The following is a 23,869-nucleotide window of genomic DNA, read 5'->3' as shown; positions in this document are numbered from 1 at the left end:
CTGCAAGAGGGCACAGGCCGGGCTGAGGGACCCCCCCCCCCACCCCGAGTGCACAAATTTTTGTGCATCGGGCCTCTAGTTTTATAGATAAAAAGAAACAGTAGTGGCTGCCATGAAAAGAAGTGAAACTCCCACTTCCAAACCTAGAAGAGAGAAAGGTTGTTTGATTGTATACATGGGGGCAGGGGTGGTTGGAGTAAGAGGACTTCATCCGGCAGACACGAGCTGGGAGTAGAGGCTAGGAGTAAGCATTTCAGGAGGAAAGAACAGCACAGCCAACACAGTGTTGGGGAGTCACACAGTCGGGAGGTGGTGAGCAGTTTGTGTGGTGGGAGATGAGGCTGATAGGTATGTTGGGTCTAAAGTGGAAACACCTTGAATGCCATTAATCTCCTGTGGAACAGTAGCTGAAACCAGTGTACAAAAGAGTTCCTTGGGGAACACATTCCTTCAGAGACTGATGACAGAAGACAGCATAGGCTCAGGTATCTGCATGTTACACAAGGACTTTGGGTGATTTTGAAACAGGACATCCATGGACCACACTATGAGAAACTTTATAGATGGTGGGAAGCCATTAGGAAAGTGACACATAGAAGTGATAGAGCAACGATTTTCAACCTTTTTCATCTCATGACACATATAAACATTACTAAAATTACTAAAATTTTGCTGATCTGACAAAAAAAAAGTATAATTTTGATTCACACCAGATGGCTGTTGTCATTTTTTTTTTTTTTTGACAATCTAAAGGAAAAGAGGTCAGTGCCCCTGACAAAAATAGTCAGGTGTTGCATGTTTTAGAAATCCTTTTGGCATATCGGTTGAAAATCATTGGGATAGAGGAGTGGGAACGAGAGATGGGCCATATCCCAGAGATCACACTGCCCTGAAGGCTTGTTCTAGACTGGAGCAGGGACTGGCAAATGATGGCTTGATGCCAAATCCGGGCCACTACCAGCTTTTGTAAGTAGTTTTATTGGCACACAGCCATGCCCATCCATTTACATATTGTCTGTGGCTGCTTTTTTACTTCAGTGGCAGAATTGAATAGTTGTGAACAGGGTATAAGGCCTGCAAAGCCTAAAATATTTATACTGGATTTTACAGAAAAAGTTTGCTAACCCCTGTTCTAGAACATTCTTGAGCTGCAAATTAGGTAAATGATAGAAAGAGAATCTTTTTTACTATGGTGGTTTACATTTTTAAAAATATTGCTTTCCTTTTTGAGAATTTAAAGAAAGCTGTGAAGTTTTTCCTGAGAAAGACGCTAATTTCATAAACACAATACCTTTTAGACAATTTCAGGAAGTTGTAAGTCCCTTCCTTCAGCCTCTAAGAGCTCTACAAATCTGATAAATAGACTGAAATTCTCAGACTCAAAAGGCAGACTCTGATGTCCTTCCTCCTTACTTTTGGTGCTCAGAACTTAAGTAAAGGGATCAATGGGTTCTAAATACAAAATAACTACCTGGTCACTATGGATTTTAAATTCTCAATACCTGTATTTTCTCTTCTTTTGTTTTGTTATATGTTTTTATTGATTTCAGAGAGAGGAACGGAGAGGGAGAGAGAGAGAGATACATCAATAACAAGAGAGAATCATCGATTGGCTGCCTCCTGCACCCTCCCCCCTTATTGGGGATTGAGCCCACAACCCAGGCATGTGCCCTGACCGGGAATCGAACCGTGACCTGGTTCATAGATCGACTCTCAACTATTGACCCACACTGGCCAGGCCTCAACACTTGTATTTTCTTACTTTAAGGTACTTAGTACCTGCAGGAGGAAAATAAAATGAACTCTTATACTCTTAAGCTAGACTCATCAATTATAAATGTTTTGCCGCATTTGCCCTTGTTACTTGTGCTTTCTCTCTCTGTGTACACATGTGCTCACATACATTTTTTGTGTGATCTATTTGAAAATAAATTGCAGACAATATGTCACTTCACCAAGAAGTCCTTTAGCATGTATCCTCTAGTAACAAGGACATTCTTTTACATAACCATAATACTACTAGAGGCCCGGCGCACGAAATTTGTGCGCAGGTACGGTGCCTAGACCTGGCCTGCGATCAGGGCCATCTTCTGGATGCTGGCAGCTGGCCCTGCTCCCAGCCACCACCCACCCCCAGTTCCCCAGGCGATCAGAGCCTGCCAGCCGGGGGAGGGATCAAGAAGTTGGCCGTCCCGCCTGTTCGCTGGCCCTGCCCCCGCCGTTGGTCACCCTCTGTGTGTGGGGCGACCCTCGGGGTGGGGGCCTTGGCCTGGCACCGCCCGTGTCCCCTGCCACCCATCCCCGGTTCCCCGTTTGCCATCAGGTGATGGGAGCCTGCCAGCTGGGGCAGGGGTCCTCAGACTTTTTAAACAGGGGGCCAGTTCACTGTCCCTCAGACCGTTGGAGGGCCGGACTATAATTTAAAAAAAAAAAACTATGGCCCTGACCGGGTTTGGCTCAGTGGATAGAGCGTCAGCCTGCGGACTGAAAGGTCCCTGGTCGATTCCGGCCAAGGGCATGTACCTTGGTTGCGGGCACATCCCCAGTAGGAGGTGTGCAAGAGGCAGCTGATCGATGTTTCTCTCTCATCGATGTTTCTAACTCTCTATCCCTCTCTCTTCCTCTCTGTGAAAAATCAATAAAATATATTTAAAAAAAAAAACTATGAACAAATTCCTATGCACACTGCACATATCTTATTTTGAAGTAAAACAACAAAACGGGAAGAAATACAATATTTGTATTTGCATGTGGCCCGCGGGCCATAGTTTGAGGACCCCTGGGCTGGGGAAAGGGACCGAGCAGTAGTCAGTGCGCCTCATAGTGACTGGTCGAGCAGTTGTTCTGGTCGGTTTGCTGTTACGGTCAATTTGCATATCACCCTTTTATTATATAGGATTATCAACAGTCAAAAACTCATGGATACAGCAATATCATGTAGTACTTTTGAAAGAGAGAATACATACACATATATATGTATATATATTTCATATTCAAATTTCCCCAGGAATGCCCTTTCCTTTTTTTATTTTTATTTAAAACCTAACTAATTATGAATCACAAATTAAATTTGTCTCTTATAATCTAGAACACTTTTCCCAATTGTGCATGTTGCAGGGAAGAGGAATGGAGAGAGGCAGGGAGAGAGGGAGAGACCTTTTGGAGATTCAGCCCTTAAAATTTATTTTTTAAAGCAAATCTTAAAAATCTGGATTTGTCCAGTTGTCTTTCCATGGTAGTATTAGATTGAGGTCAAATGTTTTTAGCAAGAATACTACATAGGTGGTGGTGTGTCCTTCCTCTTGTATCTTGTCTGGAGGTTGTTGAGGTCAATTTGCCCTGTAATTGTTGATGCTAAGTTTGATTTTAAAATGCCTTTGTCCTAGTGCTGTCCATTGAAAGATCCTAGTGGCAATGAACCCCCAGTAGCACTCTACCCCTAGTATCCAGGCTCTTGGTTTCTAAGGTACATTCTCCACTAAAAGGAACCAGAGAAATGTTTTGAGTTTGGGGCAGGATGATCCTGGAAAATCTTACTGAGTCAGTAAGGAGGGAAGTGCTCAGTGAATGTCAGGAACATAGGAAAGGGAAACAGGGATTAGCTTGAAAGGATTCTCCCAGCTGGACTTGGTAATTTGATCATCAAGAAAGAATAAGATGATAATAGATTATAACCTTGAATATAAGAATCCATGCATCTACAGTGATTTAAAGAAAAGATGGGGCCCAAGCCGGTTTGGCTCAGTGGATGGAGCATCAGCCTGCGAACTGAAAGGTCCCAGGTTCAATTCCAGTCAAGGGCACAGGCCTGGGTTGTGGGCTGGATCCCCAGTGGGGGACTTGCAGGAGGCAGCCAATCAATGATTCTCTTTCATCATGGATGTTTCTATCTCTCCCTCTTCCTTCCTCTCTGAAATCAATAAAAAATATATATATATAAAAAAAAGATGGGGAGGGAAAGCTCTTTTTTACAGAAGAATGCCAGCTAATGAACAGGAAAAGAAAGATAGAATTGGAAAAATCAGAATTTGAGTTGTCCCATGGCCAGATAGAACATATGATCTGATGGAGAATCTTAGGTCAAGCTTACTTACAAAGCTCTAATACATGGTAGTTGTCTGTAGCCTGGTCTGTAGCTATGGATGTTACATTTTTACTAGTTCCCAAAGTCAGCACATTATCACTTAAGTTCTTTGGTTCTGTTTTTTATTTATCATTCTCTCAGGGATGCTCACATGTGTCACAGAAAGATTCAATAAGATCTGATAGACATTCACTAACTGCCTTTTGTATTCTGGGCATTGATGGCAAGATTTAGATGATGAGTTTTAATTTTTAGGTTTGATATCAACAAGTAAATGATTTCCATGCGGTTGGACAGATCCTGAAACAGTAAATGCAGTGGATGGAATTTTTACTTCCTATGGAAATACTTAATGCTAATATACTTGACTTTAACCTTTAAAATCGCACCTTCTCTCCTTTTTGCAGGCATGCCCAGTCCCTGGCCGCCCTGCAGGCGTACTCTCACTGGTTAGCACAGTATTGCAGTGAAGCACATCGGCAGAACACCCAGCAGTTTGTCACACTCATCTCCACCACCATGGATGCAGTCACACCTCTGATCAGCACCAAGGTCTGGAAACAGCGAAGGCTACACCTGTTATCTACCTGAGTCTGTCTTGTCCATGTACCCATTTATTACCCAATCAAAATATTACAGAGCAGTAGACTCGTCATTCTTATCACTGAAATATAACTACATGCCATTTCATGTTCCTTTTTAGTTGTAAACCACTTAATGCAAATATAACTATATTTTTAGTTCTCTAAGTCCCACATGAACACGTACTAATTGTGAAAAAGTAAAATATGGTTCAAATTTATAGATTGAAATGTGATGGTACTCTTTAATCTCTTCCTCCAAAACATTTCCCTTTCCCCAGTAAGCACTGTCCATGGTTGTGTATCCTTCAGAGATGTTTCTTTTTACATACACAAGTGAAAGTCTGTATTTAGCTGGAGATACAGCTGGTTTTTCTTAATAGTATGCTTCGGAGACTTTTGCATGTATAAAGCAGCTTCAGCTTTTCACACTGCCCCGTGTTTTGTAGTGGGGATAGATTATAATTTCCTTATTGATGAAAATTATATCCTTGTAGGATTTGTTGCTGCAAGTGGAATTGCTGGGTTGAAGGTTATATCCATGTAAACTTTGATAGGTTCTATTAAGTTGTCCTCCAAAGACCAGGTTGCATTATTTGAGGGTATACATGCTTGTTTTTTTTTTTAGTTTTTTTTTTTATGGTTTTAGTCATATATAGCATTCTGTACCACTATTAATAGGATAATGTATTATTTTCCCTAAGTTTTTATTGTTTGTAATTGTAATTTATAAAAAATACCCCACACAGGGTATGTTTCATAATAGCCATTGCTGAACGTTTGACAGCTGCCATTTTTTTTAGTTATTTTTTTATTTTTATTTATTTTTTTATTGATTTCAGAGAGGAAGGGAGAGGGGAGAAAGAGATAGAAACATCAATGATGAAAGAGAATCATTGATTGGCTGCCTCCTGCATGCCCCCTATTGGGGATTGAGCCTGTAACCCTGGCATGTGCCCTTGACCGGAATTGAACCTGGGACCCTTCAGTCTGCAGGCTGATGCTCTATCCACTGAGCCAAACCAGCTAGGGCTGATAGCCGTCATTTGGAAAAAGCCATTACAGATACTTCTGAAAAGTGTGTATTTATGAATGTAACTTTATTTTTTAGATAATTTCCTTAGAATAAGTGGGATTATCGTGTTAAAGGTTTTGTGCTTCTAGGAAATTATAGTAATACTAGAGGCCCAGTGCACGAAAATCCGGTCCCTCAGCCTGGCCTGCGCCCTCTCGCATTCTGGAACCGTTGGGGGATGTCCACCTGCTGGCTTAGGCCCGCTCCCCTGGGGATTGGGCCTAAGCTGGCAGTCAGACATCCCTCTGGCAGTCCGGGGCTCTTGGGGAATGTCCGACTAACGGCTTAGGCCTGGGCCTAAGCCATTAGTCAGACATCCTTAGCACTGCTGCGGAGGCAGGAGAGGTTCCTGCCACCACTGCTGTGCTGGCCAGCCATGAGCCAGTTTCTGGCTGAGTGGCGTTCCCCCTGTGGAAGTGCACTGACCACCAGGAGGCAGCTCCTGCATTGAGCGTCTGCCCCCTGGTGGTCAGTGTGCATCATAGCGACCAGTCGTTCCGCCATTGGGGTCAATTTGCATATTACCCTTTCATTATATAGGTTTATTTCCTAAACATTCTATGTGTCCTTGACTCTTTTGTGTGCGGTTTCCACCCTAGCCTTATCAGCATTAGGTCTTTTCTACAAAAAGTTTTCCTTTTTTTTAATTTGAAAAGTACCATTATGGTACTTGAATCAAGTTTTTGATTGGCATGTTGAGGTAAAGAAAGTAGGAGAGCCTGGCATGATAGATGGAGTGCTAAGGTGGGGGTGGAGAGAGATCTTGGCTTGGTTGGAGCAAGAGGAGTGAGATGAATAGTCTGCAGTTATTTTAATGAAATGCCAAGGAGCTTGCCATGAGATTTAAGAGTTGATAGTGAACAAATGGTTCCCTGAGTTCAAAGATGCTGGTGACTATGATCCTAGCTGGAAGGCAGGAGCTGTGGACATGGTAAAGAAGATGCCTTTTTTTTTAAAAAAGAATGTTATTGGAATTTCTTCTTTTTAAAAAAATCTATTTTTATTGATTTTCAGAGAGGAAGGAAGAGGGAAAGAGAGATAGAAACATCAATGATGAAAGAGAATCATTGATCAGCTGTCTCTTGCACGCCCCCTACTGGGGATTGAGCCCACAACCTGGGCATGTGCCCTTGACCAGAATCGAACCTGGACCCTTCAGTCTGCAGGCGGACACTCTATCCACTGAGCCAAACCAGCTGGGGCAAGAAGATGCCTTTGTGATGGGCATCAGCATAGGAAAGCTCCTTTGAGATAGGGCCGATGTGGTACAATTTGGCAGCCAAGAACTATATTTAGCTTGTGGCTGCCTCATCAAGGTTCTTCTAATACAATCTCCGGGGATACAGTGAGCTGCCATGTCCTCTTCCCTCTTCAGGTCCAAGACAAGCTGCTGCTATCTGCGTGCCACCTGCTGGTTTCACTGGCCACCACTGTGAGGCCCATCTTTCTGATCAGCATCCCCTCAGTGCAGAAAGTGTTCAACAGAATCACCGATGCCTCTGCTCAGCGACTTGTTGACAAGGTGAGGCCCAGGGTTACCCTGGAGTCACTGGAGTGGTGCGGCTCAGCCTCAGGGAGGCTGGGGAAGAAGAGTCTGGCCATTCTTTCTGCACCCGGAGCTTACAGGCCAGGCCACCACAGACGGCTTTCTTACACGTGCGGCACGGACGCAGCCTCACTGCTCTCTTGTCACGTCCTCGCCATCATGGCAGTCAGTGTGTGGATCCAGACATAAAAAAGTGCCTCCTAGGGACAGAGCTGGTGCTGCTTTTTTTTTTTTTTTAACTTATTTATTGAGATGAGGCTTATGCTGCTTTGAGAGCTAGTGATTTAGCTGGTGTTGTGAGAGCCTTTGCATTCTTTTGGTTTAAACAGTCTGTTTTTATTGTTACATGTTTGTTTTCTGAGGGTTGAGATGCCTCAGATAAGTATATTCTCTTAAAGTCCTAGGAAGCTCAGGTTAGACGTGTAGAAACAAACAAACAAGGCTGGAGTCAGAGGGGGGTCACAGCAGTTAGGTAAGGGCACCTGGATATGAATGAATTGCTTCAGACCAGCACCCTCTTACTAGTAATAGCCTGCTCCGAGTAGCGCTGCTGAGGGTGTCAGAGGCCAGCAGCAGAGAGACTGGTGAGATCCAGGGTCTGGTCCGTGATGCTTCCAGGACCACAGTAATTATTGAGACTGGCTGGCCCTCGGCTGTGCTAGATCCAAAATTGGTATTACTGCTTCACTTTCTTTTCCTCCCAGGGTTCCCTCACAGTTGGACCAAAGCCCCAGGTACAGGTTATAAGAAAGGAGCCTGGAGCCTGAGCTCAGTGTGTGTAGTGGGTGCTAAAGACTGTTGTTCTTGAACTCATCATGGATGCCTTTGGGGTCTCTTCCAGGCTCAGGTGTTGGTGTGCCGAGCCCTCTCCAACATCCTGCTGCTTCCATGCGCAAACCTCTCAGAGAGTGAGCAGCAGTGGCCCATGCGCTCCGTCAACCATGCCAACCTCATCTTCGCACTCTCCCGGGACTATCGCAACCTGAAACCCAGTGCTGTCGCCTCTCAGAGGAAGATGCCCCTGGATGATAGTAAGTGGCCCCTGGGCAGGGACATCCCAGGGAGATCGGTAGGGCAGGCATTGTCCTTCCTTTGTGGCAGATGGGATTTGCACCTGAGGCTCCTGAGTCAGACTTGGGGTATAACCCTCTGACCTGTGAATTCAGTGAACACATCAACTGGACCTGTTTTCTGAATGCAGGGTGCCCCTTCTCTTTCTTTAAGAAAAAGAAAAAAAGTTTTTTATTGATTTCAGAGAGGAAGGGAGAGGGAGAGAGAGATAGAAACATCAATGATGAGAGAGAATCATTGATTGGCTGCCTCCTGCATGCCCCCTACTGGGGATCGAGCTGGCAACCCATGATGGGGAATTGAACCATGACCTCCTGGTTCATAGGTCCATGTTCAACCACTGAGCCACACCAGCTGGGCCCCTTCTCTTGCTTAAAATGTAAAAAATAAGGAAAATGTTTATTGAAGGGCTGTGGCTAAAAAAAAATCCTGCAGTATATTGATCCATTTCAGATAGTTGCATAAGCAAGCAGGGCAATTCACCTATACACACTGGGGGAAAGAGTTTAAGAATTACTTGAAACTGTCGTTAACCTTTCTCCAAATAAATATTTCAGAGGCTTTGAAAGAGCTTGGTATCTTCACAAATGGCACTTTTAGTTGATTGTTTATATTAAAGAGGCAGAAAAATATGAATCAAGAGAACTCAATAGTTTCAGTAGAAGGTATCAGATTTCTCTGAAAAGTCTTCCTGAAATACTAACTTAAAAATGCAGTCTGTTTTCACAATAAGAAAACAATGGGACATTATTGGGCAACATTATTTATAGAATGTTAACAAAAATGCTATGTGAAATGTTAGAAATGATAAACACTCATCGTTTAAAAAACATTACTTTTATAATTAGGAACACTAACATATGTTCATTGTTCAAAAATATTAGGGTAGTAGGGGGACAGTGGGGGGATAAGGACACATATGTAATACCTTAATCAATAAAGAAAATAAAAAGAAATATTAGAAGAGTGTAAAGTAGAAAAGAAAAACTCTTAAATCTCACCAGTTTTAGTACTTTACAAAGTAACCATTTTAAATAGCTTGTTGGATGAATGGCTGATTACTGAGGGCACACTGCATAAGGGCTTGCCTGCCTTAGCGATCTTCCATCAGCAAATCTCGGCTGTGCCAGCGTCGGCTGTCAGCGTCTGGTATTTGTCTGATCCTGAGTGTTTTACGTTCATTTAATTCTCATATCAGCCTTATGAGTTAGGTAGTGTGAATTATCCTGATTTTATCCATGAGGAAACTTAAGATATGGGAAGGTTGAGTATACTTGCTCAGGGGTAACATACAGCTACTATAGAAAGGTGCTTTATCAAGTTTAATGGTCTTCTTTCTTACTTTATCTTACATCCTACATCAGTCAGCATAGGCTAGGTTATGCTATGTGTGAGAAATAATCCCCAAAGCTTAGTGGCTTACTGCAGGAAAGCACTTGTTTCATGTTAATTCCACATGTCCAGCGTGGGTCAGGGTTTGGGAAGGTTCTGCTCATTCTAGAACCCAGGCTTATGAAGGGTCCATTTCAGTTTGTGGTTATACTGGGAAGGGCTCTTGCTTAGAAGTGACACTTATTTCCACTCATTTTGTTGGCCAGGACGTATGGCCATGGTTCACATAGTGGGTGGAAAGTGTGATGCCACCATGTGCTGGAAATATTTGCTGAATAGGTTTAATGATTTCCACAATGAGCATAATTAAAAACATAGTTAGCATTTGTGGAGTGTGTACTGTGTGCCAGGTGTGGGCTGAGAACTTCATATACATTATTTCATTTAATCTTCCCTATAGTCCTGTGGGTATATAGCTTATTATCCTCATTCTCCAAGTGACCAAATGAAGGCCTGGAAAGGTTTTTCTAACTCAACTTTATACTTTGAAAATTTTTCTAACCTACAGGACAGTTGAAAAAATAAGAAAATGAACAATTGTGTATCTTTCATCAGGATTCACCGATTGTTAATACTTTGCCACATCTGTGTTCTTCTCCACTCACACATACCTTTTCTTTTTTAACTGAGCCGTTTACAGTAAGTTGCAGACATTGGCACTTTATTCCTGAATATTTAAACTTTATTTTTGAGAACAAGATATCCTCATATATAACCAAAACACCATAACACAACCAAGCTGTGTAACATTGTTATAATAATGTCATCTATATTATAGATGTGTACACATTTTCCCTAGTCATTACCAAAATATCCTGTGTTGCTTTTTAAAAATCCAGGATCCAACCAAGGATCATGTGTTGTATTTGGTTTCCACACCTCTTTAGTCTATTTTAATATAGAAAAGCATTCCTGTTTTTTCTTTTTCATGACATTGACATGTTTGAAGAGTCCAGGCCTGTTGTTTTGGTGAAATATGCTATAATCTTGTTATGATTGCTTCCAGCAATTTTTGGCAGAAATACTGTGGTGATACGTACTTCCTATTGCATTGCTTCAGGCCAAGCATGTTAAACTCAAAGGCTAACACAGGCCAAAAAAACAAGGTTTAAGTTTACGTGGGCCGCAAAAAAACCCAGAAGCTTTGATTTTCATAGAAACATAGGTTTGTTTCGATAGAGACATGCTAAATACAAAGGGCTGAAATAAATGAGTCATCGTTAACATAAACTAATAGAACATTTTAATAAAATGCACAAATTAATAAGCGTAACACAAATAATCCTATTTTTCTTGTTCTCCGAAAGCAAAATATTTCCTGTTGCGCACACCAAACAAGTCAGTCCAAGACTAATGATGTGGCAGTTGGCTGCTAAAATATTCGCTGCAAGTATTAGTGGAGAGAAATGGTGCGCCTGCCCATAAGGCGCGTAAGGGAAATGAATGCAACATGATTATAGTAATCAGTCATTAGTGAACGTTGTAGTTCGTTATTAATAATTATGTATAACAGGATATTGTAAAAATTAAGTTACGAAATTTTTATTAAAACGTTTCTTACATACCGTTATATTGGCTGGGCCGCAAAAATATTCCTTGTGGGCCACATGCTGCCTGCAGCAAGTTGGACATGCTTGCTTCAGGCACTGCCTGCCAATCCGCTGTAAAGGTGCCCCCTTGCCCCACATGGCAAGTGTAGGTTACTCAGGGTCAAAGAGAAGGAGTTGGGGGGCAGAAGTCAGATGGGTCTGCGTGGCCCCAGACCTTTGCTCTTTAACACATTGCCCTCTCTTCTAGAAAGGATTGTTTTTAATCGCTTTATAATATCATAGCCTATGAAGTTCCACAAGTTACATACCTATTCTATTACAATATATTTAATGATGCTTTCAGTTTTTTACTTGCACATTTTTGGGAATAAATCTTGGTTCTTACTTCAATATCTTTACACATCAGAGAATCAGATTTGGGTTTCTTGACTCGGCCTTTTCTCCTAAACAGCTTTCCTTTTCCTTATGTATTCTTGGGGAAATGTGTGTCCCAGGGGCAGTTTCCTGGCTTGGTAAAGTCCCTGTGCTGTAGTGGTTATGAATGAGTGGCTACTTGATCAGTGCTATGGGTGTGCCTTTTGTTTGCTTTCCAACTGCCTTTACTGGGCCAGGTCATTATCTTCTGTCATGCTCAGTCCTGTGAGGGAGGTAGTATCTGTCCCCATCTTCAGATGAGGAAACCGAGACTCAGAATCTAGGAGTCATGAGTCAAACCCGATTTCATCAACCTCCAGAGCATGGACTCTTTCTGTGTACCCTTCCCTGGAAGCCTCTTCAGTCCCCAGCAGCTGGTGAGTTCGGGGGGCAGGGCGATCCAGAGAGCACGGCCAGGTGCAGGGCGGCTCTGGCAATTTAGCCCGGAGCTGTGCCAGGGTGGAGGCTGCCGAGCTTTGGCTGAGCCGAGTGGGCTTCTTGAGGAAGCAGTGTCTAGGGGATGAGCTCCCCATCAGTGCTGGGGGATGATGACAGAGTTTCTCCCCTGGGCCTTCTGATATACCAGACATGTTGCCAGGATTATCCTGAACCTTGTCTCTGATCGTCCCAGCAACCCTGCAGAGGGGAGCTGTTGGCTGTCCTCAGTGTACGGACGAGGATCCTGCCTGCATGTGTAGCCATCTAGTGATTATCTGCTGTTCATATCCAGGGTCCTCTGGCCCTCTCTCTTTCTTCTGAGCTGCTGTTTGCTGGCCACTGGCTGTTTCCCCATGCGCTGTATGCAGTCATCCAGTGAGCTCACACCTTAGGGCAGGGGTCCTCAAACTACGGCCCGCGGGCCACATGCAAATACAAATATTGTATTTGTTCCCGTTTTGTTTTTTTACTTCAAAATAAGATATGTGCAGTGTGCATAGGAATTTGTTCATAGTTTTTTTTTTTAAACTATAGTCCGGCCCTCCAACGGTCTGAGGGACAGTGAACTGGCCCCCTGTTTTAAAAGTTTGAGGACCCCTGCCTTAGGGTATTGTTAGAAGTATATGTTATCAACGACATATACTGTAATACAGCATAATAATAATTATACCTATGGTCACAGGCCCATTATTTAAGCATTTTATTTCTGAACACATCAGCAGTAGATGTTGTCACCCTCAAAAGTAAAATAGCCAATTATCGTACCAGCAACATGGGTTTATTTGGGAATAGCAGACAATTGCAAACGGGACAAGCAAACTGTAGTAGCTTGTTGGAATTTCAATCTCCAGTCACCACATACAGTTCCTTTCTCAAGATTTCTTATCCATAAACTTTCTGTAATTTTTTATATCCAATTAGGTTATGTCTTATCTTTTTTCTTTCTTATTTTGGAACATTCATTTTACTTCAGGACAAAATTACTTTTTCTTCCCCTCTTACCAAAAACTGTATCTCCATTCCTCATACCTTCTTTCATTGAAAATACACATCCTATTTTTTCATATACAGTCATTTTCTTTCATCTTTATTATTTTCTAGTTTTATTTAAAAAAAAACACGTTTTTTTCCCTGATAATTTCAATTTTTTGGTTCAAATTGACCTCAATTTTAAACACTTATAAAGCTTATCGAAAACAGAAATGATCCCCACCGTTGTGGCTCAGTGGTTGAGCATTGACCTATGAACCAGGAAGGAGTCATGATTTGATTCCCTGTCAGGGCAAACGCCCGGGTTTTGGGCTTGATCCCCAGTAAGGGTGCATGTGAGGCAGCCATCGATGAAGTTTCTCTCATTGATGTTTCTATCTTCCTACCTCTCTCCCTTCCTCTCTCTCTAAAAACCAATAAAGACATATTTAGAAAAGAAATGATGCAAGGCAGTTGTTACAGAATAATTGCAGGCTTACTCTTAGAGGATAGCATAATTGCCTCGAGTTACATTTAAGTGAATGTAAACTACATAATATAGTTAAAATCAGCCACGTGCTTTTTGGGATTATAGTATGCGATTCATTCATGTCTTTGTGAGACTGGGAATGATTAGAACAGTCAGGGGCAGTAGGATCCCAACATTACTGCTGAAGAGTATTGCTCCGTGTTGAGTAGGGAGAATAAAGATTTCAAAGATGGGACAACAACTAAAGTTATGGCAGACCTATAAATATCTTGGAAGCCACCACCAGAATTTCCGGCCGTGCAAGTAATTATAAGAAATGGGGAAGTTCTTTTAAATAAAGATTACTGCCTGGCTACAAATCTAAAAAGACAAGGCAACAGAGTATGAGCCTATCAAAGAGCGATTATAGCCTGGCCTTGAGTTAGCACTGTGTGTGACAGGACAGAAAGGGTGCTTGTTCGTGTATTGGCCTTTTCAGCCGCTGCAGACACTTTGGTTTGCTCAGTTCACTGTGGTATAAGCGCAGTGGCTTTCAAACATGTGGGGTCATTTCATAGCAAGAAATACAGTGTATATTATGGCCCATAAGTAACAAATAAGTTCAATAAATGGACATGTCTTTATTTTCAGTATATGCCATGCATGCACCCCATTTTGCATTTTATAAAATTATTCTCTTATTTATATATAGATAATCAATCTATAATCTGTAAATTATAGATAGAATTAAAGATATGTATTATACATTTGTCAATATTGGCAAATGTAGATACTATGTATATTTTCTATTTAACTAAATGTTAATCATCACTCAGCAATAATCTCACCACAGTTTGAAAACCAGGAAGTTGCAGTATTCTTTCTGGAGTAGGAGAAAGCTCTCATGGGAGTTGCATGGCTGCCTCTCTTCCAAAGGGCTGCCTGCTGCTTTGTCTGCATTCTCTCAGCATCGATGCTCATCGTTTGTGCAGAATTAGTGCTTAGTGCTCAAGTGTTAACATTCGCTCTTTGGTTCATTTGTATTTTTAGCTCTTCCAACTTTTTAAACTATTAGAATCTTTGCTTTTCAGTGAAAAGTAGAAAGCAGGCAATTGTGACTGTTTTTCATATATTAGCATCCAGTAATAAATTAACAAAGTTATAAATACATGTCAAAATTTTTGGAAGTATATTTTTTCTCATAATAAACTTTTTTTGGGTAAAATTAAAATGCCAAAAGTGATTAAACTTATTTTTAGCATTTAATGTTTATCGAATTGGAAATGATTTAGATATTTAATGAATATCTGTTACTTGATTTTGACCTTATTTGCATTTATTTAAATTACTTGTTTTTAACAATTATGCTTGGATTGGACATTAAACCAGCTAACCAATATCTTATTTTCCTTGCTGACAAATTTTGTGACAGATAATATGAACTTACTTGATTTTTCAGTAAATCTAGGTAAAATGAAAGTAAATAATTTGAAAGACATACCTGCTTTAATTAAACCAACAACCTGGAACTAACATTAACGTCAAACATATTCCCTGAAATTCATTTGGGTTAGTTTTGATATATTTCTGAAAGTATACTTAATTTATATAAATGCTTAATCTTTTAAAGCTCATTAAATAGATTACAAATAAGTTTTGGTAATATCATTCAGAGATAGAAAAATATTACATACACACACACACACACACACAAAATACAGGTAGACACAAACTGATTTTAAAATATTAGCCATGTCTCAGGCATAAAACTCAAAAGAATATTTGGATCCAAATTGTGTTTCTGGCAGATGGACTAAGTTAAGGTTACTTGTTCAGATAGCCAAAGTTTTATATTAAAGATTAAAAAAAATATGTATGCTGTAAGGATCCTTTTTAAAACTGTTTTTGGGGTTACTTTGTCCCTTTAAAGCTTCTGCATACCAACCAAAGGATTCATTCATTGTCTCTGAGAGGTTTGGAATTCTCTCTTTTAAGAGTGCCCCTTAAGGTGGACTAATTCAAAACAATTAGTAAATGGCCATTGTAATTCCAAACAGAAAGAGTACTCACCAGAAAGGGCAATGTCTTTATAAAAACAGAAAGGATAGGTCCTTTATTACTGTTACTTTGGTTAATTCTTATCTGATGATATTTTTTCCATTGATTGGTTGCCTCCCGCATGCAACCGGGATCGAACCTGCAACTGTGGTATGTGCCCTTGACCTGGAATCAAACCCGTGACCCTTCAGTGTCTAGGCTGACACTCTTAACTCCTGACCCACACCGGCCAGGGTAGTATGAAACCTTTAAATAGGTCCCAGACAGAGTCAGAGAGCTTAACCAAAGGGGGGAGCTTGGCATCTTACAGATTTACTTCCCCAAAAGGAAAAAGACAGTTCATGGAAGTGGAGAGCACAAAAGGCTCAAGCGGATGCCTCCCACAGTTCCAGGGGTTGTTAGTTCCTCAGGGGTTTGTCTCCTTTGGATCCCACTTCTGGTACCTTATAATGTCATCTCAAAAATAAACAGCCAGCTATTTTATCAGAAAAACAAGTTTATTAGGGAATAGCATGGAATTGCAATATGGAACAAGAAAAATGTAGCAAGCTACAGGCAAGTTCGAAGAGACAAAGGGTAGGACAGCTTTTAGGAGGAAACTGGGGAGGGTTGTTTTGAACTGAAATTCATTGTAGGAGAACAAGAGTTTGAGGTTGTAGCAGTTTCTCATTTGGTGCAAGTGGGGGTTAGTGCATTATTGCTGGGGCAGGGAGGGAGTCTTTTTCTCTTGAAAGCAGATGAAATTCCTAAGTGAAAAATGACCTCCCGTGTCAAAATAATTCTTACCTTCTTTCTGCTGGTTATGTAGGCTGCAACTAGTGGTGCATGTGTGAAAGGTCCCCCTTCAGGGCTTCCCAGCACCTTGTAAAGTGAGGTTCCTTTATTTCATGATGTGCATGGCAGGTGCTGTGTGGATTACCAGGCGAGGGTCAGATTTGGAGTTGAAGGAGAGTGTTTGATCTGCATGTGTCCATTCTTGCCTGTGGTAATTATCTGTGACACTGGTTTTCTCACCAGTTTATTCACCATTTTAGAGGCTTAAGTCTAAGGCGCCTAACCTGAGGCTACATTTGATCTTTTCTTCTCTGTGGACTTGTTTCTGGTGGGTAGAAGCAGAATAGAGGGAAAAACTGAGCAGGCACCTGGAGTTCTGACAGTAAGAAGGAAAAAAAAAAAGGGGGAAAGGAAGAAAAGGAGGGGGGAGGAGCCGGAGAGAGAGGAAATCAAGATGTCTGTGTCACTGTCCTCTAAATACCCTTGCAGATTTCCTCTCCTTCCCTTGTGTTTCCTCTTACTCTTGATCCTTAGACAAGTCATAACATGCAACTTAATCTTGATTTGCAGCCAAAGTGATTATCCACCAGACACTTAGTGTCTTAGAAGACATCGTGGAGAGTGTCTCCGGGGAATCCACCAAGTCCCGACAGATCTGCTACCAGTCACTGCAGGAATCCGTGCAGGTCTCCCTGGCCCTCTTTCCAGCTTATATTCACCAGTCAGGTAGGAGCTGGCCGCAGGCCGCACAAGGGTCCAAGTCCCTGCTTAGCTCTGTAGAGCACCCCCAGTCAGCAGTAGAGGCCTTGACACTGAAGGCAGAGGGCAGTGAGGTTTATGTGGGGGTCTGGGGCTCAGGCCCCAGGGAACCTTCTCATGGGCCTTGCACCTGTGTCAGGTGGCACTGAGTTACTTGCCTCGTTTTTATTTTGAAGGCTTTGCCTTCTTCCAGTGTGGAACCTAAATGGCTGAGAGTACCGGGGCATTATACAGGAGAGGAAAGAGAACTTTTTTCTACAAATGCTATTTACTTACAATATGGCAAGGTGGGTTTGAGGTGGTGCCCTGCACCCCGCTCTGCTGCTGTCACTACGGGCTCTGTCTAGCTCTGTGCAGGTATGTGAGAGCATTTACAGTGGTAGTCTTGTCAGTCTTAGGAGATATTGGGGGTTTCTGAGTCAGCAAAAATTCACTGCTTGCCTCTTTAAGCAGAGTTTGTGTGGCTGGAGCTGAAACATACTATACAAGATGGTTGTTTAGATCTGGAAGTGAAACTACATTAAATGGAAACAATGTTTTCTGACATTAATGCATTTAATGGACCAGGGCCACGCAATCCGAATACACCTTCATTGTCCACTTTTAGTCACTTAACCCCTGACTTAACCCCCACTGCAGGGATTATTGGTCATAGAGGGAAACAGCTAAAGCACTTTGGTGTCGACCAGATTGAATAGTTCCATCAGTGTGTGTGCAAAACACTTCATCTGCAGTGGAAACTCTGAACTTGGCTGGGGCAGAGCGGCGAGGGAGGCTCCGTTTCCTATCTAGAGCCTCCTATCAGCAGAGGCTCACTGCACCAGAGCTGTTTTCTCAGCATGTCCCTAATCATTTCCCACTTTCCGTCACCGGCTCTGATGGTGTTGGGGAAATTTCTTCAGCAGGAAGCCTTAGAGAGATGATAGAGCAGATTGCAAGAGGAAGTCTGTCAAGCCAGGGGCTTCCGTTTATCCCTGTGTGCAGGCCTCTGATCATTTGCTTTGTCCTTTGTTTAGATGTGACTGATGAGATGCTGAGCTTTTTCCTCACTTTGTTTCGAGGCCTTAGAGTACAGATGGGTGTGCCTTTCACTGAACAGATCATACAGACTTTCCTCAATATGTTTACCAGGTAACCACACACCTGTTGTCCACGCTTTTCAAATTTCAAGGAGAAGTGGTGGGGCCCAGCTACGAAGTGTGGGACTTTTCTGCTCCTCTTCTTCACTTGCCACAGTGTTGGTTTCATGCTGGTCCCAGAGAAACATTCCTTGGCTACTGTGTGGTTTCTTTTGTCTGCAGAGAACAATTAGCCGAGAGCATCCTCCACGAAGGCAGCACTGGCTGCCGGGTGGTCGAGAAGTTCCTGAAGATCCTGCAGGTGGTGGTGCAGGAACCTGGCCAGGTGTTCAAGCCCTTCCTTCCTAGCATCATCTCCCTGAGCATGGAGCAGGTGTATCCCATCATCGCTGAGGTATAAGCGGCTGGGCTTGTCCTGTCCAATTGGGGAAGTAAGGAAAATGCATTGTGTTTTAAAGTTAATTTGTTAGTTATTTTATTTTATTTTTGTAAAATAATTTTTTCCAAGAAAGAATGCCTTTAGCTTGGTACAGTATTTTTATATTGGCTGAGTTCATTAGAACTAGTCTAGTGTAAGCAAGGTTGGTTGGTAAAGATCAGCCTCCCTGGCAAAGAGTTTATAACTTTAGGTGAATATATAGTTTCCTACAGCAAACATTATAACGAACTAGAGGCCCAGTGCATGAAATTCCCACCACTGCCACTGCGCTCGCCATCCTGTGAGCCCGGCTTCTGGCTGAGCAGTGTTCCCCCTGTGGGAGCGCACTGACCACCAGGGGGAAACTCCTGTGGTGAGCGTCTGCCCCCTGGTGGTCAATGCGCATCATAGCGACCGGTCGTTTTGCTGTTTGGTCAATTTGCATATTAGCCTTTTATTATACAGTGGGGCCTTGACTTACGAGTTTAATTCGTTCCGAGACCGAGCTTGTTAAGGAGCTCGTTAACTCAAATTACTCTATCAACTCAATGCAAAAAATCAGCCGAGAGACAGCTAGTATCTCAAAAAACTTGTTAGTCGGGACACTTGTAAGTCAAGGCCCCACTGTATAGGATGTACTTTTCCTATCAAGAGCATTCATGATCTGAAGGATACAAGGCAAGTTTTCAGAATGATCCAAAGCTTTCCTTGTTATAGCAAAGCTCTCTGTTCTTCCTGGAAAACAGACAGACACAGCATGACAAGATCCAGAATAAGTAGATTAACTAAATTTTATGTAATAGTTACGTAAATAAGAGCTAACCTTTTTAACTGCCCATATTAAGGCTTAAGTGAGTCCACTTGCTTTGCATCATTAAACACACGTGGGCCCTGTAAGGATTCCTGCCACAGAAGCTCATGCCTTCTGTCTCAATTTCATCTTAATCAGCTGAATTAAATCTATCTGGACGTTATCATTTTGAATTCTCCAGACCCATCTGGAATAATGTGACCTGTCATGCTCTCTAGTGACTTGGAGATTTTTGTTCAAATTAGAAAATATTGCTGAGCCCGCCTCCCTCTCCTCTCCTCATTCCAGAATCCCAGCTGCCAATGAAAGAGGAGACAGGCCCAGAGAGCAGTCAGCCCTGCAAGCTGCTCCCCCTCCCCTGGAGGTTTTGCCTCCCCCAGGCCCTCTGCTGCTGCTTTCTGTGGCTCCTAAGTGCCCCTTGAGCCCATTTTCTATGGAGGGTAGATCTGCTTTAAGGTTTCTTACTTGTCTTTAGCTTCTGCAGTTGTATAAGATCAGCAGGTTAGTTGGATAGCGTTGTTTATCCTGGGAAAAGGAACAACTACCAAGACTCTATGACAGGTGAGATAGCTGCTTTCTGAATAGAAAAGCCATTTTCCTAGTTGTTCTTCCATTTAGTAGCCTTTTCTGAGCTTGAAAAGCTGAGTGTGTCCATCAGAACAGGGCCCCTTGGCACCGACCCAGGCATTGTGTCTCAGGCGGCCCTGTCTCTGCCGAAGTACTCCTGGTTTGACCTGCTGACTCGGGGGCCTTGATAGGACAGGGGTGTGGGTGGGAAGCTGACAGCTTGCTGTTGCCAGGATCTCTGAGACCTCTTTGTTGCTCTGGACCTGGGCTGTGAGTAGCTCCTGAGCCGCAGGAGAAGAAGGTTTGAGGGTCTCTGTGTGTCTCTGCAGCGCCCCTCCCCTGACGTGAAGGCTGAGCTGTTTGAGCTCCTTTTCCGGATACTCCATCACAACTGGAGGTACTTCTTCAAGTCCACTGTCCTGGCCAGTGTCCAGAGGGGGGCTGCCGAGGAGCAGATGGAGAATGAGCCTCAGTTCAGTGCCATCATGCAGGTAACGTGGAAGAGCTGCTGAGGTTGCCCTGTGGCCCAAGAACAGACAGGCCTCGTTCGGGACACCTGGGTTCATTGCTGCCTGTCCCTTGGCTTCTCTGACACTCAGCCCCACTCCCTAACGTGGCCACTGCGACACGTACCGCCTCTGAAGCCTGTAGTGCGGTCTGAGCTCAGCTCTGCCTCTTAGTGCTGTGCACTTCATTCATTTCTCGGAACCCCAGTCTCTCCCTGTGCCGAGTGGGATGACATGGCATCAGCACCACAGGGCTCTCCTTCACTGGCAGCCGACTGAATAAGAGTCTCTGGAGGAGGGGCCCATGGTCTGCATCTGTAGAGAGAATTCTGGCCAGAACAGAACTGGGAGAGGCCCTGCCCTGTGCCTCTGTGCCCCCTCTCAGATCAAGTGTGACTGTTACAGCCTAGAGAGCGAGCTGTCAGGGGCGGACCACACCTGCTGTGAAGACGGTGGCCTCCCCTTGCCAGGGTGGCCGGCTGTCAGGTGCTCTCCTTGCTCTGCACTCAGTTGCATACATACAATTTGTGTTCAGAGTCTAGATTGAAGTGGAAGGTTTTCTTTTTTGTTTTTTCAGTGCTTGCTTTTCCTCACCCTTCAGCCTCCCACCAGCACACATGCACCAGAACTCCTTGTGTGGGGGTCTCTCTGGAAAAGCACATGCCTATCCCTGGGCTTCCTGCAATCACTTTGCTGAACTTCCATCGCCAGCACCCCCCACAGGCTTCGGTGTGGAGTACTGTTTGTCCCCTCTGCCTTCCTCTTAACCTCTGTCCTCGCTTTTTAAGTCTTCTTTGGTAGACAGTATTGGTAAAACCCACGTTGGAAAACAGTTTCCACTTCTAAAAATTAATGGAGAAATATCCTCAGGTGAGGATTAACCAAAAAATAAAAATAAAAAAGGAACATATTATTATACAAACGGCAATGTAAATACATTGATACATTATGGTAGGTGAAGAAGCTGGATTCAGAAGACTGTCTACAATTCAAGCATGTCAAACTCGCGGCCAGTGGGCCAGCTGTGAGTTTGACATGCTTGATGCTTGGCATGATCGCATTCTAATATGTTCTGGAAGAGGCAGGCCTCGAGGGACAGGAAACAAGCAGTGGTTGCCTGAGGCCAGAGGGAACTTTAAGGAGCTGGAGGTGTCTGTATCTCCATTGTGATGGTGGTTAGACACTGGATGGTGTGGTCAGAATTATATAATGGTGACCCTCGGTGCGGCGGGGGAGGGGAGGGATTTACTCTGTGTTAGACTTCAGTAAACCTGACTTGAAAAATAAGTGAGTGGAAACCAGTGGGCATCATAGAGATCACTGCAGCAGGAGTTACAAGACCCTTCTTGTAGCTTAGGAGCCGGGGGTCAGAATGACAAGGCTGTCCCTGGCTTATTCTAGGAGGTGTCCTGCACATGACTGGTCTGCCTTTCGTTGGCCTGCCCCACTCTTCCCAGTCTTCATTGGCACAAGGCTCTTTGTGAGGTTTTTTGTTTTGTTTTGTTTTTTGTTTTTTTATGGGGGGCGGGGTGTTCTAACTTTTACAGCTCAGAAATTGCAAAGCAGTTTAAAAATTTGCTATTGCTTAATTCCAAGGCAGAGGCAGCTGGTTGTGACGAGCCTCTAAGGATTTTTGGTTTATAAGACCTGGGATGCCAGGGAGAGGGCTTAAGGGTGTTTGAGTGGTTGGCTTGAGGGGAGGCTGAGCGATTTGTCTTAGTTTTTAGCTTCTTGCTTCAAAGATAAGTCTTCCTGGAGGAGTCCAGAGGTTCATTACAAAAGATGTAGGATGAGGATGTGAGGGCGATCTGGCTGTGACATCTGTCACCCCATTGATTGCCAGGGTTGATTCGGCTGACCTGGCTGGCTAGGCGGGTGTCCCCTCCTCCCTCACCGATCCCATATGCGTCCCTCCCGAAGCTGCGTGCTCGGTCAAAGAGGGCGACCTTCCCCCCAGAGGAGAGAACCGGTCTTCGGTCAGGGGTATACGAGTAGCTGCACTCCCCTGGTAGAACCTCCAAACAAGCTGTCAAAGGTGTAGAATGAGACCAAAAGAAGTCAGGCCCAGTGGGAAGGACTTAAGAGATAAGACTATGTGGGGACATTCCTGAGATCTGACCAGACAGGCTGGAAGACTGGAGATAGTAGGTCCCTACCCTGCATCGGCAGGAGGAGCCACTCCAGCGTGGGGGAGGGTGCCCAGAGGGCCTGGCCTGGTGGAGTTTAATGCTGCTTGTAGAATGGTGGTCTTATTTCTTGGGCAGGCTTTTGGACAGTCCTTTCTCCAGCCTGACATCCACCTATTTAAACAAAACCTCTTCTACTTGGAGACACTCAACACCAAGCAGAAGCTGTACCACAAGGTAAGTGCCCATTTCTCCGAAAGGTTCCTCATCAAAGGCGCTGGGCCCTGGTCGGGGACCTGGAGAGGCCCAGAGGCCCTGAGCCTGCTTGCGGCCAGCACTCACTCTGGGCTCTGTCTGCAGAAGATCTTCCGGACCACCATGCTGTTTCAGTTTGTGAACGTGCTGCTGCAGGTCCTGGTCCACAAGTCCCACGACCTTCTGCAGGAGGAGATCGGCATCGCCATTTACAACATGGCCTCTGTGGACTTTGACGGCTTCTTTGCAGCCTTCCTCCCCGAGTTCCTGACCGGCTGTGATGGCGTGGATGCCAACCAGAAAAATGTGCTGGGGCGGAATTTCAAGATGGATCGGGTGAGGAGAGAGGCCAGGCTGAAGGGAGGGTGGTGTGGGCTCAGTGAGGGGCAGGCTGCCTTCCTGTGTGGTTTGTACCCTTATGGCTCCGAGGCAGCACGTGCCATTCCTGATGACGCGGCGCTGTGCCTGGGTGGAGGGGTACGTGCTTTCCCCAGTGTTGGCTGCAGCAGCACTGTGTTTTCATCTCATCCGCCACTGGGCCCAGCGTTGGCCCTGGCAGCCCCGCTGCTCTGTCTCGGCTTCTTGGTACTTACTGTCCCCGTCGAGCACACCGCTGACCAGCTGCTGTTTCCTCGTGGGCTGAGAGTCACTGCGGCCGAACTTGCAGATAGGCGGGAAGATGGGCGTTCCGCAGCTGCTTCCTGGGCGGGCCCCCAGCTTAGAGATGGGACCCCGGCTCTTCCCAGACCACCCCGCCTGGCTCTGCATGGCCTGACCTGCTACCAGGTCCTGGGAGGCGCCTCACTGACAACAAAACCCATCCCCTCCCCTCTTGCTCACCCTCTTGCCTGGGGAAGGTCTGGTGTGCTGTCCTCACCTGGTGCCCAGCGTTTCCTGTCCTGGGCCTTTTTCTGAGCACTCACTTTC

At 44.1% G+C, this 23,869-nt stretch overlaps 1 protein-coding gene across 4 annotated transcripts in view; it reads left to right on the top strand.

The window, feature by feature from the left end:
* XPO6 (exportin 6) overlaps positions 1 to 23,869 on the top strand; it is a 128,170-nt gene that overhangs the window by 101,754 nt on the left and 2,547 nt on the right. For all 4 annotated transcript variants that reach the window (XM_023747230.1, XM_023747231.1, XM_023747229.1 and 1 more), the window contains 9 exons: positions 4,492 to 4,636; positions 7,116 to 7,262; positions 8,128 to 8,317; positions 16,992 to 17,147; positions 18,197 to 18,311; positions 18,482 to 18,653; positions 20,385 to 20,546; positions 22,826 to 22,924; positions 23,048 to 23,278. In XM_023747230.1, coding sequence (XP_023602998.1) covers positions 4,492 to 4,636; positions 7,116 to 7,262; positions 8,128 to 8,317; positions 16,992 to 17,147; positions 18,197 to 18,311; positions 18,482 to 18,653; positions 20,385 to 20,546; positions 22,826 to 22,924; positions 23,048 to 23,278 — 1,417 coding nt within the window. The remainder of the gene's footprint in view (positions 1 to 4,491; positions 4,637 to 7,115; positions 7,263 to 8,127; positions 8,318 to 16,991; positions 17,148 to 18,196; positions 18,312 to 18,481; positions 18,654 to 20,384; positions 20,547 to 22,825; positions 22,925 to 23,047; positions 23,279 to 23,869) is intronic.

Source organism: Myotis lucifugus, unplaced genomic scaffold, assembly GCF_000147115.1.
Source record: "Myotis lucifugus unplaced genomic scaffold, Myoluc2.0 scaffold_817, whole genome shotgun sequence".
NCBI lineage: Eukaryota > Metazoa > Chordata > Mammalia > Chiroptera > Vespertilionidae > Myotis > Myotis lucifugus.
The sequence above is the reverse complement of the archived record's forward strand: the minus strand, read 5'-3'. Positions and strand labels throughout refer to the sequence as shown.